The sequence below is a fragment of the Malus domestica genome, chromosome 15 (genome assembly GCF_042453785.1).
Source record: "Malus domestica chromosome 15, GDT2T_hap1".
Taxonomy (NCBI): Eukaryota; Viridiplantae; Streptophyta; class Magnoliopsida; order Rosales; family Rosaceae; genus Malus; species Malus domestica.
The window spans coordinates 21,556,358-21,577,359 of record NC_091675.1 but is presented as its reverse complement, the minus strand read 5'-3'; the positions used below and the strand labels follow the sequence as shown (position 1 = coordinate 21,577,359).

Genomic DNA, 21,002 nt, shown 5'->3' with positions numbered 1-21,002 from the left:
TTGATATATGAGCTGAGAACTTTCATCAATAATGGATGTGGCTCGAAACTACATAAGCCATAACATACATAAAAATGTATTGTGCAAGAATCCACAATTCCCTTTTTATTATTTATTTACGTTACTAAAACAAAGACACTATAGTAGTTGCCGCAACTATAGTAGTTGTCGCGTCATGTGGAGACTCACGAGCACCACCTTTTCTTTTATGATTTCACTTCAAATACGAGTTGATCTCCAAGTTGGATGTGAGACACAGGCAAAGAAAATTAAGATGCTATGGAGTTTGATAGAGTTCTTAGAAACTTCTCAGTTTGTCCTAGTGGGACTTATATATAGAAGTTCTTGGATGTCACCATATGAGCCACTCCTGAACTCAAGGTCATCTTGGAAGAGAAAGAAATGCCTTAAGACTAGGATATGCATTTCAAGTAAAGTGAGAGAAACAATAAATTTTTTCTATATTATCTCATGACAATTGACAATAATAGTATGGAGCGCTATGTCATATGATATGCGACTATAAATTTTTGTCTTATGCAAGTTGAAAAGAATTCTATGATGCACTTGATATTGATATGAGCGATCATAAATTAACTTAGACTTAATTGTGTTCGTTAAGCGAAATTTTGAAAATACTTGTGTGATTAAATGAAGAGAGTTCTTTAATATCACGGTGGAACCATTGTCCTCTCTATTGGCCACCTTGATGTGGACTAGAGACATCCCTTAAGGATGAGCAATGAAAAGAGAAAGAAAGGCAACATAATATGAGGTGATGCACCTAGATGTTCTCTCAAAGGATGAGAAACAAACTTATATTGCCTAAACCACTATATATAGAGTTCAAGTTAGCCAAAAACCTTGAGGGTAGGGTACGTAGGGGGCGTAGCTTGAAGTTTGAAGACGAAGTTTGAAGGATCTTGCAAAGACTAGATAGCCTAGAGATGAGAAGCTATACTAGAATGCAGAAATGGAACTGCTTTAGTCCACGCCTAAAATTGCTCTAACCGGAAATAATGTTTCAATTAGAAGTGCACAAAGAAGATGCAGTCCAGAGACGCATCTTAAGCAACTAGCATGGTTAAAACCATGACTAGAGTTGCTTTTTGACATTATGATTGATGTTTAGTGCCTCATTTCATACATGGAATTGAAATGATGCAAACACATCTTTATTATGTCACCGGACTTTGAATGGTTCACTCACACGAATGCTTCACCTTGGCATATTGAGATAACGAGCAAGTTGAAACATTCATGTCCTAGACAAATATAGTGCATCCGAATATGTCCTGGGCGCAGAGGATGCATCCCGACGAGTGCATTACTTAATTGGTACAACAAAAAATGCACGTATATTATTTGATATGTCACCTTAGAGAGTGAACTAAGGCCATCTCCAACCGACCCTGTCAAATAGCTAAAGGAATAGCTCGGAATGACACGAAAACTGTCTCCAACCAAGGGCTAGGCTAAAAGGGTTGTGGACCCCACCAGGCCAAAACCTCAAAATTAGGCCAGCTGGTTGGCCATTTCCAGCCAGCTAGCCAACCAACCAGCCAGCCCTCCAGCTCGGCCCACTTGGCGTCAAAATGTCAAGCATGACTTTGTGGCAGGTGCAAGAATACCACGCTTTCTTCATTATCGTGCTTTCTTTATGTCAAAGGGTGTTTCAATGGACAATTTTCTAACTCAAGCCGAACTGCAATGGTAGATTAAAACAAGAGAGATGAAGGAGAAAGAGAAGTAATCTGGAGAGTTACTCACTTTAGCGACACGTGTCACTCGAAATCCTATTCGAAAAATTATTGAGATTATATAAAAATAAGAAATCATGAGGCTTATTCATTTTGAGACAAGTGACACTCAAAATATGTCCGAAAATCTTATTTTAATATGGTAGTTAACCATATTAATTCAATTAAAATAATAAATTATTGAGGGTTTATGTTTGGCCTATGGCTCTTTGGCCCTCTCGGTTGGAGATGAGTTTTTTGTCAAAGAGCTATGTTTGGCCTATGGCCCCCTTGGTTGGAGATGATATAAAATATGGCCTAACATGACCATTTGACCCTTATTCGGTTAGAGATGGACTAAGATGAGACCTTATGATGGAGAAGGTTGATCTTGGCATAATTCATGTATATATTTCCATGACTCCAAGTAGCCTGGTTATAGCTGAATGTGAATTGACTAATATAGGAGCCTGGATGGCATCTATGCCAAGAAATTCAGGTCAGGTGCTAGCATAGCAACTGCGCTGAGATTCGTATGACGCACCAAATATATGTTTCAGACAAATTGATATGCTCGTATTTGAAATATGAGATTACGTCATAACATACATGTTTGAGACTAGAGTCAGACAACTATATGTGCTTAAGTTGACCAAAAAATAGTTAGAGTAATGAATAAATTCCTTCTTCATTACTGTGTGAGCCACTAGATTTTTGAATCCAACAACTTGTACCCTTTGGACTAAAGACTATGTCAGAAAGAGGATACTTGCCGACTATTGTTTTTGCATACTTACTTGAAGATGCTCATCAATCATTACTGTCTAAGGGGTGTGTCTGGGAAAGCGGTCAAGTCTACTTGAACTAACATGAGTGCTTAGGAAAGACTGTTTGTTATTACACCACTTTAATAATGTAACTCATTAGCTAGCCAACATTTGCGTAAAAGGCAAGAACATGATTACATTTAATGCTTGAGAGAAAATACATTGCTTTTTCACGAGGGATTAAGGAATGTCTTGTTCTGTGTTTTAGAAAAACAATTTAGGGTATAGATGAAACGCTATCGAGAGAACGTTTTCATTTGCTATGCAAATAGTTTAAAGTTTTCTGTTCCTATGCTATACATATTTTCGTAGGGTCGCTAATCCATTCTTTGTGAACGTCAGAATGTTGGGAACTTGGGATGATGACAAGTGAATGTGAACGTGAGGACACCACTCCTATTTGGGTGAGTGGGAGATGTTAGTTTTATTTATTTAGATTATAAGTAAACATAATCCACCCAACAGGAAATGGATTATGATATAACATCTTTACTTATTCATTAATAATTTAAAATACAAGGAATGTGCTTCGTATTATGGGACGTCAAGGCATCCCGCACGCAAGCCACATCCGAAATTCCTAAGGAAATTTACCACGGTGGAAGTGGAGGCTCAGATCAAGAGGAAACTCATAGAAGCAATCCTAAGTAGCCTCTCACCACCCTGCGTCCCAAACCATTACACGAAAGCCCCAATTCATCATGTGTTTGTGGATCCTAGCTCGAGTACGTATATAAATATATACTCTTTAAAAAGGCAAGCCTATAGGAGATTGATCAAATGCATTACCCTTGTGAGGTTTGCCGTTAGGGTTTCTCTGTTAGAGATGATTCAGATGAACTTTTTTCCTCCAGGAAGGAAACTTGTGTTACACGTATAGTTTGAACTTTTCTTTGCCCTACATGTCCGAACGTCTCGTACTTATGTTGTCAAGTGTGAAGTGGGTTTTCCAGGAAGTTTTCTGGTTTGTAGAAAACCAGACAGCTTCAAAGTCATACATGTTATTTCATTCTGTCAAGCTTGTAATGCTGCTGCAAAATGAAAACCCTAATTTTGTTCTTGTGTTGCTCTTTGTGGGACGAAATCTCGAGGCTACAATGGTTGGAGATCGATGTGGCATAGAATTTTGTAAGCCTGTTAAATCTCAAGGCATGTAGCATATCGCTTCAACCTTGGAGCTTAATATTCAACTAGAGTGTTTTAGCGTGATTATCACATATTTACGTGAAGTTACTAATCGACTTATATTGTAATAGATGAATTTATTTATTATTACTAATATATCATAAATTGATTTTATATCAATCATGTCGTCTATTTATATTGTAACACATGAACCGTCACACTCAAAAGTTTCTTTATGCTATAACATGAAACTCATGACCTCTTCAAACATGATAAATTTTGGGGTTAATTATGAAACCGTCACGTGGGGGTTTTACAAATCCACTCATGTTATAACAATATAACACGTGTTTTATTTATTGATACAAAACACATTATGCACACTATATTATAATACGTGAACTAATAACATTAAGCGTCTATGTTACGAGTACACTCGGAAAAGTGCAATCAAACAAATTAGTCTCCCTCGGTACCAAACCAGCCGGAGAGTATTTCTAATTGAGATTGAGTTAATCCCATGTCCATTAGACAAAAATAAAGAGAAAAATATTCCGCGTTTCTAACCTGTACGCGCCAAATGTCTCTCATGGTCGCTCAATGACCAGAACATGATTTTATCAATTAGACCTCATATTCGACGAATATTACAGCTTCAGCCTTCGCTCACACAGAATGCAGAAACCTTCTTCTTCCGGATGCAAAACCAGACCATCTACATCAGAAGACCCATTTGGGTAATCATGTAGATATGCTTGAACTCAACGCTCATTTGAAGCAGCTAGTAAAAACCGGTAACGTTGGAGACGCCCGGCTTTTAGAGAGATATGATTTCATGGACCAATATGATTTCAGGCTACGTTGGTCTTATGGGGAAGTAATACATGGGTACTCGATGAAATCGGGTTTAGTATATTCGGTCTTCGTGGGCAATGCGCTTCTTGACATGTATATGAAGATTGGTAAGATTGAGAAAGGATGCAGGATATTTGACGAAATGCCGATAAGAAATGTGGTGTCTTGGACTACTATTATAACTGGGCTTGTTCGTGCAGGTTACAATGTAGAAGGGTTGGAGTATTTTTCTGAAATGTGGAGGTCGAAGGTGCAGTATGATGCATATGTGTTTGCTATCTCGTTGAAGGCGTGTGCTGATTTGGGTGCTTTGAAATATGGGAGAGCAATTCACACGCAAACAATGAAGAATGGGTTCAATGAGAGCTCATTTGTGGCGAACTCTCTGCGACAAAGTGTAACAATGGAATATATTTTTCTTCTTAAGACTAAAAACATCCTTACATCGTGCAATATACATAACTGATAGAGAGAAGTGGCTGGAAACCCTACATTACCAGAATGATCTCAGCCATACATTGAGCTATAGACTAAGATCATTACACATGGCATTATATGCCTTACATCTTTTGATCTCACACTTGGTAGTATATACTCAAGTGAATACACAAATATACTCATCTTATTTCATTAACATGAATTAGCTATAGACTTATAATTCAACACTCCCCTTTAAGTCTTGAGTTGATTTTACTCCGAGCGTACTCCTAAGATAGCTGAACCAATCCTTAGCCAAAGGTTTTGTGAAAATATCTGCTAGCTGCTTTTTCGTGGGACAATACACCAAATCAATAATTCCTTCCTACAGTGCATTCTTAATAAAATGGTACCTTATATCTATGTGTTTAGTCTTCTGGTGAAACACAAAATTCTTGGTGATTGCAATTGTAGAAGTGTTATCACATTTCAATGGTGTTGCTTCAGTTTGAAGTTCTCCAAAATCCTCTAATACAAACCTGAGCCAGATTGCTTGTGCAGTGGCTTCAGATGCACTTATGTACTCTACTTCTGCAGTAGATAATGCCACGTACTTTTGCTTGACTGAAGCCCAAGAAAAAACTCCACTTCCAAAAGAAAATGCATATCCAGATGTACTTTTGCTATCATCTAGTGATCCACTCCAGTCACTGTCACAATAGCCAATCAACATTGCCTTCTTCCCTTTTGTGTATTCCAAACCGTAGTCTAGAGTCCTTTTAATGTATCTGAGCACACGTTTAGCAGTTCCAAAATGCTTGTTGGTAGGGCAATGCATAAATCTGGCAAGTAGACTGGATGCATACATGATATCCGGCCTGGTGGCTGTGAGATATAGAAGACTCCCCATAATGCTTTTGTATAACTCTTCATTTACTGCTCCACTTCCATCATCTTTGGTTAACTTCTCAGTTGTCACAAGAGGTGTGACCACATGCTTGCACTCATTTAGATTGAACTTGTTTAACAAAGAACTTGCATATTTCTTCTAGTAAATGAAAATGCTAGAGTTGGTCTGAATTATCCCCACTCCAAGAAAATGATGGAGAAGACCTAAATCTGTCATTTCATATTTTCTTTTCATATCTTCCTTGAACTATTCAAGCATCAGTTTATCACTTCCAGTATAGACTATGTCATCCACATATATAGAAACAATCAAGATGTCTTTCCCACTTGCTTTGGTGTACAGTGTCGGTTCACTCAAGCTTTTCTCAAAACCACACTGAGAGAAATATGTGTCAACTTCTCCATACTAGGCCCTTGGTGCCTGTTTTAAACCATAAAGAGCTTTGTACAATTTGTAGACTTTATCTTCCTTTCCTTTGACTACAAACCCTTCAAGCTGATCTACATAAACTTCATCCTCCAGTACACCATTCAGAAATGCTGATTTTACGTTAAGCTGATACAATTTCCAGCTCTTTTGTGCTGCCAATGTTACAAGAGTCTTGATAGTATCCAATCTAGCCACTGGAGCATAAGTTTCATTGTAGTCTAGTCCTGGCTTTTGAGCATAGCCCTTTGCAACCAGCCTAGCTTTGTTTTTTAAAGGGAACTTTAACGAAAAGCTCCCGGTATTGCTCACTTTAACGAAAAACCACATTTTTACACTAAAAAGTCAATCTTGGTACTATTCACTTTACCCTTTCTTTTGTCCTTATCGTTAAAACTCAAAGTTTTCAAGCCATTTTCATTAGTTTTCCTTTTTTTTTTAAATTGAACCGTCAAGATTTAACTTGGTTTTGTAGACCCACTTAACTCCAATAACAGGCTTTTTTGTTGGTTTATCCACAAGCTTCCAGGTGCCATTCTTCTCAATCATAGCTAATTCATCTTCCATTGCTTTTAGCTAGGATTCATCTTGCATTGCTTCCTCATACTTCTCTAGATCCATGATGCAGAGATTGCATTGAGTCAATACTTCATCTAGTTTTCTCCATTTCAGAGGCGTGTGATCAAATGCCTGAGTGTTTCTTTCATCTTGACTTATGTTGCTGGAAGATTCACCTGAAGGAGACAAGATGGTTTGAGAGTTTGAGTTTTCAGCATTGATATTCCTTCCAAGATACTGTGATACATGAGAAATTTGTGGTAGCGTATTTTCTGAACTGAGGCTATCATACACAAATCTTCCCTCAATAAGAAGCATTTCATGTTGCTCAGAACTCCCCTTCCAATTCCAAACTGCTTTCTCATAAAAAACAATGTCTCTGGACAAAATAAGCTTTTTGGTAGCTGGATCAAACACTTTATAACCCTTTTCACAGGTTGCATAGCCAACAAATACACCTTTGACACTTTTGGATTCAAGCTTGTGTCTAAGCTCTTTTGGAACATGAACATAGCATAAAGCACCAAATATTCTCAGATGAGCAATACCTGGTTTGCTTTTAGAATAAGCTTCAAAAGGTGTGATGTTGTCCAATGCCTTTGTGGGACATCTATTTAATAGATACACAGCCGTATGCACTACCTCATCCCATAAATAGTGTGGCATTCCTTTCTCATGTAGCATAGATTTTACCATTTCAACCACTGTCCTATTTTTTCTCTCTATAACTCTATTCTGCTGTGGAACGTAAAGTTGCCTCTATATCCCTTCATTCTCACAGAATTGCACAAACTCAGTTGACATGAACTCTCCTTCTCGATCACTTCTCAAACACTTTACTATAAAACCACATTGTAGTTCAGTCATAGCCTTGAATTTTCTAAAACAACTGAATGATTCAGACTTGTGCTTTAGAAAATATACCCAAACCATTATGGTACAATCATCTATCAACAACATGAAATATTTGTTTCCAGCAATTGACTCAACTTTCATAGGACCACATAGATCAACATGAACAACTTCAAGTGGGTCATTTGCTCTCAGTGCTTGATTATTTGAGAATTCATCTCTATGTTGCTTTCCATATTGACACCCTTCACATACACCACTATGAATTTCAAGTTGTGGTAAACCATGTACCATATTCTTATCCCTCAATTGCTTAAGATCACCAAGATGTAAGTGCCCAAGTCTCCTGTGCCAAATCTTAGTAGAGTGAGTGACACTAGCTTTTAAAACCACTTGGTTTTCAGATAATAAAGCCAATGGATAACACCTATTCACTTTCTTCTTCACTTTCATAACTAGGCATTCCAGTGATGGACCATCATACACACTGCACATTCCACCACCAAACACCAAGAAATATCCATGCTTATCCATTTGACCAACACTTAGCAAGTTTTCTTTTAAACCAGGCAGGTACATTACTTTTCTAACATATTTTCTGCCCTTATTTGTATCAATCACCAATGAACCCATTCCTGCTACATTCACAAGATCTCCTGTTGGCATTTGAACTTTTCCAGCTATGTTGGTTCTCACATCAACAAGCAATTCTACATTTCCTGTCATGTGATTGCTACAACCATTATCGATGTACCATTCTCCATTCATTCTTGGTTATGAAACTGTGCTATTTGCATAAAATAGATTCCTTGTGATCTCCAATTGATTAACACTATTTGCCTTTTGCACTATTTTGCCTGCACTACACTCTTTAACCCAATGCCCAAATTTATCACAATTGAAGCATTTTGGTTTCCCTTTGTATCTACACCCACCAAAATGATATTTAGAACACACCTTACGCTGAGGCTTTGCAACCTCTTGACCCATTGACTGAGATGCATTCACATTCTGATAAGTGTGCAGAGGAGATTTTTGTTGAAATTTGGGTTTTGATTCCCATTTCTTGTCTTTAGAGTTCCAGTTTTTCTGAAATCTAGATGAACCAGAATGAGCACCACTATTGTTTTGTTCCTTTGGATTCACAGAGAGTGAAGAGAATGGCCATTCAGTTGCATCAACCGTATGCAAATCAAACCGTTGTTCTTGGCTCTTCAAAATTACAACCACCTCCTGCAATTCTACAGTCTCCAAACATTTTGTATTCTCAATGACAAGACATATGGGATCATATGGTTTACTAAGGCTAATCAGAACTTTCTGCACAAGTCTTTCATTAGACAAAATTTCACCAAACGTTTTCATCTGATTAATCAATTCATTTAGCCTAGTAAGATACCCAGATAGAGTTTCATCATCACGCATTCTAGCATACTCAAATTCACGTCTCAGATTTTGCAATTTCACAAATCGTACCTGATCACCACTGTGATACTCTCCATACAATAAATCCCATGCCATCTTTGCTGATTTGGCGTTGGCGATTCAAGGGAAGATTTGATTCGAGACTGCATCCTGAATGATTCCCAGAGCTTTTGCATCTTGCATCAACACAACGACCATTCCTTCATCTACATTATCCTCCGATGATCCTTCGGCCTTATTCTTCTTCAAATCGGAAGTTTTAACTCTTTTCTCCACCAGATTCCATAACCCATGTGATCTGAAAATGGTCACCATCTTGATTCTCCAGAACTTGTAGTTCTCACTGGAGAAGATTGGAGTTCTTACTTCCGAGCCTCCAGATCTAGACATCTTTAGTTCGAATGAGTTGATTTCTCTTCTCAGATGAACAATGGGTCTTCAACAACTTTCACCTACCTTTTAATTCAGCTCAATGAGATCACAGATTTACGCCTAGATTCAATTGATAGAACCTGGCTCTGAGGCCATGTTAGCTTTCTGTATTTGTTTGGAGAATTAAGAAGAAGAAAGAGTTTTATGAATAATCTATTCTCTACCACAAAGTGTAACAGAGGATTATATTTTTCTTCTTAAGACTAAAAACATCCTTACATCGTGCAATATACATAACTGATAGAGAGAAGTGGTTGGAAACCCTACATTACAAAAATGATCTCAACCATACATTGAGCTATAGACTAAGATCATTACACATGGCATTATATGCCTTACATCTTTTGATCTCACACTTGGTAGTATATACTCAAGTGAATACACAAATATACTCATCTTATTTCACTAACATGAATCAACTATAGACTAATAATTCAACACTTATGAATACACTTTTGCAGGCGTCATCTCTAGAGTTGCCAATCTTGCTAGAGTTGAATGGGGTGAACAATTGCATGCCCACGTTTTACTTAGGGGTCTTATCTCTTTGTTGTTTGTGGGAAATTCCATTGTAACCATGTACACCAAATGTGGGCGTTTGGCTTCAGGTTCTAAGGTGTTTCATGAGATGAGCAGGAAAGATATTGTTTCATGGAACACTTTAATTGCTGGGTATTCTCAAGGAGGTTACGGGGAATAAGCTTTTCAGTTTTTGTTGTGGATCAGAAAGGACGGACCAAAACCAAATGAGTTTGCTCTTACAAGTGTATTGAGTGTTTGTGGAAGCATGTCAATGCTTGAACAAAGGAAACAACTGCAAGCTCATGTTCTGTATGTCGGTTTAGAGTTTACATCTATGGTACAAAGTGCTTTTGTAAATATGTATTTGAAATGTGGAAGTATAAAAGAAGCTGCAAAGATCTTTCATGTAACGAAACTTAGTGATATTATTTCATGGACGACGATGATTAATGGATATGCTGAATGTGGGTTCTACCAAGAAGCCATTGATATGTTTGAGAAGATTCTTAGGGTTGGTTGAAACCAGACTCGGTGACCTTTATCGGTGTTCTTGTTGCTTATTACCATGTTGGACTGGTTGATCTTGGTTTCCACTAGTACAATTCAATGAGCAATGACTTTGGGATTAATCTTGCAAAAGAACACTATAGCTGCATGGTTGATCTCCTCTGTCGAGTTGGACGGTTAAGTAAGGCAGAGGATATGATCAAAAGTATGCTATTTCAACATGATGATGTCGTTTGGTCTACTCTCCTTAGAGCTTGTGGGCTCCATGGTGACGTCGATTGTGGAAGATGTGTTGCAGATGAGATCCTTAAATTGGATCCGAGTTTTGCTAAAGGAAAATGGAGGGAAGCGGAAGAAGTAAGGAAAATGATGAGATCAAAGGGGGTAATTAAAGAGCCGGGATGGTCTTGGATAAAGGTCAAGGATTGACTTTTTGCATTTATCGCCAAAGAATGGTCTCATCCACAAGCTGATGATATATACAGTGTGCTGGAATTACTAGCTTCAAAGGCAGAAGATACAATTCAGAAAATTGGTTCTTCATTAATTGATGTTGAAGGTTAGCATTTAATCCATTAAAAATTTAAAGCTAATCTCTTCAATTGGATAAAGCTATGTCAAACTACATGCAAGAGTCTAGTTTATATTAAGCGGGATCCTCTTAGGGCATAGTTGCATCTTAAAGAAATTTATGGAACCAAATGAAATTGCATCGTTGCTTGATGTTCAAGGATAGGAAGTTGCATGAAATTCTGGATCAAGGAAAATGAGGAAACTTTCATTCAATCATTCATAAGTTCTCTCAGCTCTCTTTATTACAATATATACTCATCCGAATAGGTAACCCTAGCTATATGAACCTCAAGGTAGGGCTGGTATAGGCCCACAACAAGAGAAAAAGTATCGGGTTCGGCCTCAAGTAGCTGGGCTCAACAACTCCTCCCCTCTTAAGAACAGGCTTGTCCTCAGGCCATGAATTCAAGGTAACGAGCCAAGATGTCGTTTGCTTCCTCCCAAGTGGCATCTGCGGTGGGTAGGCCAGCCCATTTGATCAACCATTTTGTAACAGCTCTATTTTTCTTCTTGAATATGCCACGGTCTAGCACATTTTTTGGTTGCCATTGCAGAACTCCAGTGGAGTCAATAGGAGGCAAGTATTAGAGTGGAGAAGAATCACTGCTGAGTTTTGGTTTGAGGAGGGACACATGGAAAACGGGGTGGATCCTGGAGTCTAAAGGTAAGCGAAGTTGATATGCCACTGAGCCAATGCGCTTTGTTCTCTGGAATAAGCCATAGAATTTGGGAGATATCTTGTGTGTTGTTCGAGTAGTTACCGAGTGTTGGCGGTATGGTTGAAGTTTTAAGTTAAACTCCCGCTCAGTTCGCTTGCTATCATAAACTTGTTTAATCCTGTTCTGGGTAAGTTGCAAGTTGGCTCACAGGAGGCTTATTAACTTATCTCAGTCTTGTAGTGCCTCATCAACCGATTGAACGCCGTGGACCTAGGCATATACATGCGAATGGTTGGTGGTTCAATGCCATAAACCGCTTGGTACAGAGACATTTTAATGGTAAATTGGAAACTTGTGTTATACCACCATTCAGCCTAAGGAAAGAGAGATGACCATTTGGTGGGTTTATCACTGGAGAAGCAGCGAAGGTAATGTTCCAAGGTGCGGTTGAAGACTTCTGTTTGCTTATCGGTTTAAGGGTGGTAAGATGAACTTGAGCAAAGTTTACTGCCTTGGATTTTAAAGAACTCTTGCCAAAAGTTGCTGATGAAAATTGGGTCGTAGTTCGAGATGATCAACTTAGGCATGTTATGAAGTTTGAAAACCTCATTGATGAAAGTGTTGGCGACCGAAGCACTTGTGTAAGGGTGCTTTAAGGGGATGAAATGGCCATATTTCGATAGACGATTAACAACAACAAAGATTACAGTGTGCTCGTTGAAGGGGGGAGTCATTCGACAAAGTCCATTGCTATATCTTGCCAAACACCTGTGGGAATGGGCAGAGGTTGTAACAACCCGGGAGGATGTATATTCTCGATGTTTTGGCGCTAATATTCCGTGCATTTTGCCACAAACTGCTTTGTTTCTTTTCTAATTCTAGGCCATAGAAAATTTCGGGATAATCGTTTGTAAGTACATAAGAAGACCGAGTGTCCCCCTTGGAGCGAAGCATGGAATTCTTGTAATAATTTAGGCCACCATTAGGATGTGAGTGGAACAAAGATCCCTTGTTTGTAGTGCAAGATGTCATTTACAAGAGAGAATCCCTTAATTGGAGTGAGTGGTGATTGAAGTAAAAAGTGCTAAACCTTTTGCACTTGTGGGCCTTGAGCATATGACTATTGCAACTGAAGGATACAGTCATAGATTGGTGTTGATAGGCCCATGAGTAGCAGGATGTCATGCTGGCGTGAAAGAGCGTCAGGAGCATTGTTTTGTGCACCAGGTCTATATTCGATAGAATAGTTATACCCCAACAGTTTCACCAACCACTTTTGCTGTTGCGGAGTTGTGATTCACTGCTCCAGAAAATGTTTGATAGGTTGATGGTCAGTGAGTATTCGGAAGTGCTGGCCCAATAGGCACGGACACCAATGTTGCACCGCAAAGATTATTGCTAGCATCTAATTATCATACTGGAGAGGCCCATGGTGTGCTTGGACAGTGCCTTGCTAAGATAAGCAATTGGGTGACCTTCTTGACTCAAAACAGCCCTAATACCACTACCTGATGCATCCGTTTCGACAACAAATTGTTTGGAAAATTCTGGTAGGGCTAGCACTGGTGTTGAGGATAACATGTTTTTCAATGCGTTGAATGCGTGAATAGAATCAAGAGACCATGAGAAACTGCCCTGTTTCAGCATATTGGTTAAGGGCTTGGCGATGTCCTTAGTGTGGTTAAAAAGTGTATGGAAAATGGTCTTTAGATGGGAGATGCGACTAGTTAATGAAAGGCTATAAACAAGTATGTCATAAGAAAAGACTAAGATACATTTCCGTAAGTAAGGACGGAAAATAGAATTCATCAAGGATTGAAATGTGGTAGTTGCATTTGATAAGCCAAAGGGCATTACCGTGAATTCGTAGTGTCCGTCATGGGTGTGGAATGCTGTCTTGGCGATGTCCTTAGTGTTCATTCAGATTTGGTGGTATCTAGATCAAAGGTCCAGTTTAGAGAAAATAGTTGCGTCCTTCAGTTCGTTGAGGAGTTCATCCACCACTGGAATAGGAAAACTGTCTTTGATGGTCGCTCCGTTTAGGGCACGGTAATCAATACATAAGCGCCAAATGTCGTCTTTCTTTTTGACAAGGAGAACCGAGGAGGAGAAAGGGCTTAAACTTGGCCGTGTGACACCCGAGTTCAAGAATTCCTACACTTGTTTGTCAATCTCTGCCTTTTGGAAGTGTGGATATCGATATGGGCAAACATTGATGAGGTTTGTATTTGGAAGGAGTGGTATTGTATGGTCTATTAATCTTTTGGGTGGAAGGCCGACTAGGGGATCGAAGAGGTTTATGTATTGGTGGATGAGAGATAGAATGGCTGGGTGAGTATGAATGGGTGGGGTAAGTATGATATCGGGGTCGGGTATGGATGCTAAGAGGGAATATGGTTGTTTGAGTAAGTGGTCTACTCTGGAACAGGTTGGAAATAAGGAGGTTGAGGGTGTTAATCCCTGAAGAGTGTAAGTTTTGTTTCCTACTGAAAATACCATTGTCTTATGTTTGAAATGCCATCCAATGAATCCCAAGGATTCTAACCATTCTGCCCTCAAGATGAGGTCGCATCCGAGTATAGTTAGCAAAAGGAAGGAGTTGGTCAATGTATAATCTTGGATGTTGAGGGTCACACCAGTTACTCTTTTAGATGCGTAACGGTTTTGTGAAGCGGTGGTAACCTTCACGGGTGTAATGTTTTCCACATGTAAGTTTAATTGATCAGCAAGATGTGGATTGAGAAAGTTACAGGTCGCTCCGGAATCAATAAGGACAGTGACAGGTTTGGAGGAAATGGACCCTTTTAGCCTCATTGGTCGGCCTATATTTATGCCTGGTATTGTGAACAACTCAAGCATGTAACAAGATGGGTCGTCGACCACCATGTCTTCCTCACGGAAATCATGGAACTTCGGGGAATCGTCCTCTGGTATATTAGTGTCGAGCAATACAAGAAGTGGGGATTTGCATTTGTGGGTGGGAGTGTATTGTTCATGGCACCCAAAACATTTATTTTTGCGTCTTTTTTCCTGTATCTCCGCTGGTGTGAGATGCTTGAAAGGTCCAGTAGGCAGAGGTGGTTGTCTTGTGGTGTTTGGTGGGGTTGGGTGGGGGATGGTGGAATGAGAGGTGGTGGTAAGGGTTACGTAATTGCGGGAAAATTGGGGTCAAATTGAACGTTTGGCTTGGATTTCTGTTTCAAAAATTTTGGCCAATTTCTGAGCTTGATGTAATGATTCCGGTTCCAGAGCAAGAACATTATGGCGTGTGTCTTCTTTCAGACCACCCAAAAATACATGTTTCAACTGGTTTTCTGTCCAGTCAGTGACCTGACACGAAAGCCGTGTGAAATCTACCAAATAATCATCCATTGAGGTATTTTGCTGAATATGTGTGAGTTGGGACTCAATGTTGGCACGATCATCACCCCCGAAACGTTGGAGCATCATATCCACAAAGAGGCTCCAGTTGTCTCACCTATATCTTTGTTCAAATCCTCGTATCCAGATGGAAGCATCAGCTCCAAAATTGCACGCAGCCACAAGTACCCATTGATGGGGAGGTACCTCGTAGTAGTTGAGATATCGTTCTGCCATGGCTAACCAGCCATAGGGGTCTTTGCCATTAAACCTTGGCGGTTCCATTTTAATTGTTTTGAGGTGGGAATGTGTTTGTTGGGGGAGGTGGGTTGGTTATAATAGAGGCCCCAATTTGAGGAGGCGGAGCTCATCGAGGAGTAAGGATTGGAAGGCTGTAAATTGTGATGTCATGGTATTTTGAGAAGCTGTGTTGGATACAATCAATGCCTCCAGAGAGTTTTGGAGGTGACTCTGTTGGGATTCCAGTGTGGCGACTGAGTCACCCAAGTCGTCGACTTGGGTGTGGAGGTGTTCTTAACGCACGTCAGCTGCAGCAGCGACGGCGTCGGGGTCGGATGTGGTGGAGTGTGTGCTTTTGCCCATTAAACGATGGGCTCTGATACCAGTTGGTATGCCCAATAGGTTCAGATGGCTAAAAAAGGTAACTTGAATAGAAAAACAGTGCAGAAATTAAAGAGGAAAGGGAAGAAGAATTCGAGGAAAAGGAGGAAACTTTCATTCAATCATTCATAAGTTCTCTCAGCTCTCTTTATTACAATATATACTCCTCCTAAAAGGTAACCCCAGCTATATGGACCTCAAGGTAGGGCTGGTACAGGCCCACAACAAGAGAAGAAGTATCAGGCTCGACCTCAAGTAGCTGGGCTCAACATAAAAGGTCAAGCATTATCGAAGACATGGAAACTCTCGAAGAGGTCTCTTCCGCGAAATTGCACGCTTGAGTAGAGGTTTCGAATTTGTCAACATCCGAGGGCTAACTTTTAACACTATATCTTCAAATCCAGATGATTAGCACTTATTTTCGCATTTGGATATTGCGTTGAGCAGGTTGTCCAGAGAAGTGTGCTGCATCTCTAATTCAAAGCATGCCGAGTTTAAAGGCTAGTGCTCTGGGTTCAAAGCGTTTGGGTTGCATGGAAGTTTCACTCCTATACAATTAACTTCTAAAACAAGAAGATATTATTCGAATTATTTTGTCACTCCTTTATATGCTTTCTCAATTTTGTATACAATTTTTTCTTTTCATCCATGCATTTTGTAATTGGATAATCGGAAGGCGTCCAAATTTCTGATTCATCAACTAAAACTGACACTCAACAGAAATTTAAAATTACCGACTACTTAGTCTAATGGTATTTCTCTTTTCAATGCCCCGATGAGGATCCTCCGCAATAACTATAAGACAAAAAAAAAAAAAAAAATAGCAGAAACGTAAAAGCCAGAAGCATAAAATGAGATCTACTAGTGGAAATGCAATATACCATCATATCAAATCAACGTACGCGGTTTTTCACCTTTCATCCTTGAGCCAATAACGAATTACATGCACAACAAATCCTAGACAAAATCCAGCAGCCCCCACAGATACAACTATTTGAACCCATAAAGACGAAACAAATGCTTTCTCCACAAAAGCATTCCATGTCCAGAACCAAAAGATGGCGAAAATAGTTCCGAATGCAGCACCCACAACAATTTGACTGAGTGTATGAAGTTTTTGTGAGACTCGTAACCACGACTGCAAAGACAAATAATAAAGATATAAGCAATCTAAATCCCCTTCAGTTCTGTTTACTTCGGATCTACCATCTAGTAAAGGCATATGTTGCTTGTTCATTCTTTGCATGTCCAGCATTTATTGAGTTGAGAATAGATTTGCTCACCACCACACGTTAAACGTCATTGGATGAACTTAATTTCTGAGATTCGTGTAATGGATTATATTAAATCAAACTCATCCAATGACACATAATATTGTGGTAATGTTCACCATGGTGAGCAAATTTGTTCTATTGGGTAGGGCATCAACTGAAGATCTTGAACACTCAAGTATGTAGCTGAGCTTTTGACCAAAAAAAAAAAAGAGTATGCAGCTGAGCTTCAAAGCATTATTTAACTGAAATCAACACACGATTGAATACTTACAAAATATGTACCAAACGCCAAGGCAAATGCAGTGACAGTCAGAGAAATCTCATTCATCCCTAGCCATTCCACAACTGCAATAGCAGCACACAGGTAAACAGCATTTGATGAGAAAATAGAGGTAGCAGATTGATATTTGACTGACAAAAACAAGAAAACTACATGCCAATTCTCATCAACACCAACAAAAACACTGCATGCCAGTTATTCTCATAAATTTCGTCCAGTTGCATTTCATGGTATCAGAGCTGAGACAAAGTCACACCAGAAAATCCCCTAAAGATGTACTCTTCGACTTATGTTAAGAATTTACTAACTCCCTCATATCACAAAGATTGAAAAATGCGACTACAATCCCACATAGCTGACTCACTGTCTTCTGGAAAAATCCTCAAAATTTAATCTTCACGAAACATTAGAGATAAGATTTAAACGCATGCATCATCAATCTAATGACAGGTCATCTAATCCGTTCAATGATGAAGATCAGAAGACATCTTGACCCTTAGATGTGTCTAGATTCTAGTTGCTCGGCAGATGGCAATTGTTAGTGCCGTAAAAACTGACTATTTTCCCCTAAGTATTCCTCTGACCACAATTTGAAATTGTAAAAGTTCATAACTGTCATTAGCATCCTTCCCAATGACATTATGCTGCAAACTGCTCTATGAAACTTAAGGAAAGGATCAACAATGTATATTAAGCTCGCATTCCACGTCAACATGATTATAGTAGTTTACACCAATTGGCGTATTCTATCTTTTAAACATACATTTTTTTTCAAGCAACAAGATATACTCTAATCTATGGGGAGGTGGATTCAACTTGAGTGCAAGAGGGCGGGGATTCTTCCGCTAAAAAGCATACAACATTCAGTTAACGGAGAAACACAATATTAAGAGGGATGAGAGAGATTACTTGACCAAATAGTGAACGTAACAATGTAGAAGATGGATTGTGCGTGGGAAGAAGGCATTCCGGGCTCAGCTCTCAACGACGGAATTGGCCTCTCCTGGTTCAGTATCCTTTTGAGTATAACAGATAGGATTGAATTTACAACAGACCCCATTGCAGCCCATATGGCTTCTCCGTCATGCCTCCATAGAATCACCACAGCAAATAAAGCAGATATTATCCACTTGCTCTGCATCCAACCCAAACCAATCCCTTAACATCATTCTAATTAAAATAAAACCCGACAACTAAGTTTTATACAAAAACACTTCGAGGTCGTGCTCTAATTAAATGAATTATTAGTACTACAGTATTGGATTTGAAGCGTTTTTCTATAAAGTGTAATGTTATCGAAGGCTTCTATGTAAAACACCCAATACTAAACATGAAACAGGCGATTTTACCAACCAGTCGATTGAGCTTCGATTCCAACCCATTATCCACAACCAAAGGACTCAACTCCGAAGTCCCATCAATGTAATCTTCACGATGAAGCTCTCCGCCGCCGTCTTCGCCATCGGCGTTTCGAAAAGGCAGCATCTTTATCAGCTCAACCATGGAGTTGGAACCCATGACTCTGCTCCTCTGCCCTGAAACAGCTTTCTTTGGAACAAACCCACCTGATGAATCCAGTTTTTTGATGGGAATTCTGGGAAAAGAAATGGGTTTCAGAGATTTGAGCCAACAAGAACGGCGGTGGAAGATTCTGAGATTTGGGTGGTGGAAGAAATTGGTGGCTGCTGATGGTGGCATGGTTTATTGATGGTGCGGGAATGGGGTGGGTAGGCTGAGAGCCATTTCTCAAAGCTTTTATGGTGGAACTGGAACAAGTAATAAATGAGTGGCGCATAGTAGCGTTGGGTAGTTTTACTCTGCTGTCTCTCGCACAACTCTCTTGTGTCTTACCTGGCAAGGTTTGCTGCTTAGTGTAGTGCAATATGAATTTGTTATTAGTTTAAATGGTGTCTTTGTTGGGCATTTGTTAGGTCTTGAGGCTCACAATCAAAATTAATATGGGTCTGAACGTGCTACCGTTATCTTTGTATAACATATTGTTCTTTTTTGGTTATTAAATGGGATGATTACTTGCACCACAAGTTATTTAGACTTCTTAGTTCGATTGGATTGTTTATAGATGAGTTAAGTCTATATGAAGTTATTTTCTTGCCTTATAAACAAGGACTTTTACTCATTATATCATATATCCAAATAAAAGGAGTTCAGGGTCCTTCAAATTATTTCTTTGATTACGGTTAACACTAAAGAAGCAAAGTTAATTAGTTTAGCAAGATTAACCATAGATGAAACCTTGAACGAAAAGCAGTCGAAAATGATTTATGATACAATGAAAGATGCATAAAACAACAGATCTACTTTATGTAAGTGCAAACAAAAAAGACTCGAGTAAGAGTATGACCTTGTCAAGCAAGGTTTGTCTTCTTGCAACCACTTCTCTTTGTATTTTACATGGGTTGTAATCTATGGAGAATGAAATACAAATCGGGTTTACTAAAGGGATTCAATACTACAACACAGGGGAAAGGTAGCAGAGCTTCTAAAACTTGACAAAAAAATGGCTTTCTATGGTGAACCTGCGGCTAAAAATGATGAAGTTTGAACAAACTAAAGCTTTCTAGTTTCTTGCTTTGGATGTTTTTTGATTGATTGGTTGAGTGTCTTTCTTCCTTGTGTCTTTTGCTGCTTTTATAGACTCTTTAGCTTGACTGTCCAAACTTCCCCTTTTTGGTGATGGCCTCTAGAGCATGGTGAGTCATCGTTTATTAACCTATCCATGCCCTTGAAAAGTACTTTTTGCTGGTGGTGAACTGTCATTTGTCTGTCACTTCTCAAATAGGCTTGTTAAGCCACACAATGGGCAGCCTAATTTGATATCGAATTCGCCATTCACGAGATTTGAACCTAAGACCTTTCACTTCTAAGCAAAGAGTAATACCACCAGACTTGCAAATAACTTTTAGTTGACCTAATTCATAAACGTCTATATTTATTTACTTATATGGGAATTAAACTTAGAATAATGTGTTAATTGCAAGGCTAATAGTTTGGTTGGTAAGAGCATATCGTAAAAGAAATTTTTAGATTTCATATTAGATTTCTTACGTGGCATATAGTTTTGTGTATATCTCTATCGTCACGTAGTAACATAATTTCTTTTGTAAGAGCTTAACAACATTGCTTGGTAATAATAACTTGATAAAATTGAGAATAGATCATTTTCAACATGAGAATATTTATTCATTGCTTTCTTTTCATTATAAGCGATAGTACTTGTTGATGCACAAAACCGGAGGTCTTGGAACAACGCAAATCTGACCGTGAATCTGCAAGAAAGTAAATAACACAAGATGTATCGTGGTTCACCCCAAGGTTTGCTTTGCTCTAGATAGGAGAGACTTTGAGAGGGGGTGAGAGGGCCTAGGAATTGGCCTCCCCCCTAATTATGAGGGTGAGGAGTCATTTTATAGAATAAGGGCTCCTCACTTATTACATATTTGCCCCTTCCTTTATTACATTATTACATTTGAGTCCCTTGAGTATTTATACGAGGTCTAAATACGAAGGCCCTAAGTATGGTATAAACAGTAGTCCCCCAAGTCTTCAGTCAAGAGAGTCTTTTGGCTGGAGACTTGAAATTCAGTCCATGTGTGGGCCGAAGTAACTAGATGTTGTCTTG

At 39.1% G+C, this 21,002-nt stretch overlaps 1 protein-coding gene and 1 pseudogene across 1 annotated transcript; one reads left to right on the top strand and one right to left on the bottom strand.

Moving 5' to 3' along the window:
* Window positions 1–4,167: 4,167 nt before the first annotated feature.
* Window positions 4,168–11,024, top strand: LOC103401187 (putative pentatricopeptide repeat-containing protein At3g47840; annotated as a pseudogene).
* Window positions 11,025–16,387: 5,363 nt separating this feature from the next.
* Window positions 16,388–19,391, bottom strand: LOC103401133 (lipid phosphate phosphatase epsilon 2, chloroplastic). Its single transcript, XM_008339843.4, has 5 exons — window positions 18,716–19,391; window positions 18,272–18,497; window positions 17,354–17,427; window positions 16,723–16,946; window positions 16,388–16,603 (listed from the first exon to the last, which is right to left on the bottom strand). The coding sequence occupies exons 1-5, from the start codon at window positions 19,058–19,060 to the stop codon at window positions 16,573–16,575; spliced, it is 900 nt and encodes a 299-aa protein (XP_008338065.2). The 5' UTR covers window positions 19,061–19,391; the 3' UTR covers window positions 16,388–16,572.
* Window positions 19,392–21,002: the final 1,611 nt, after the last annotated feature.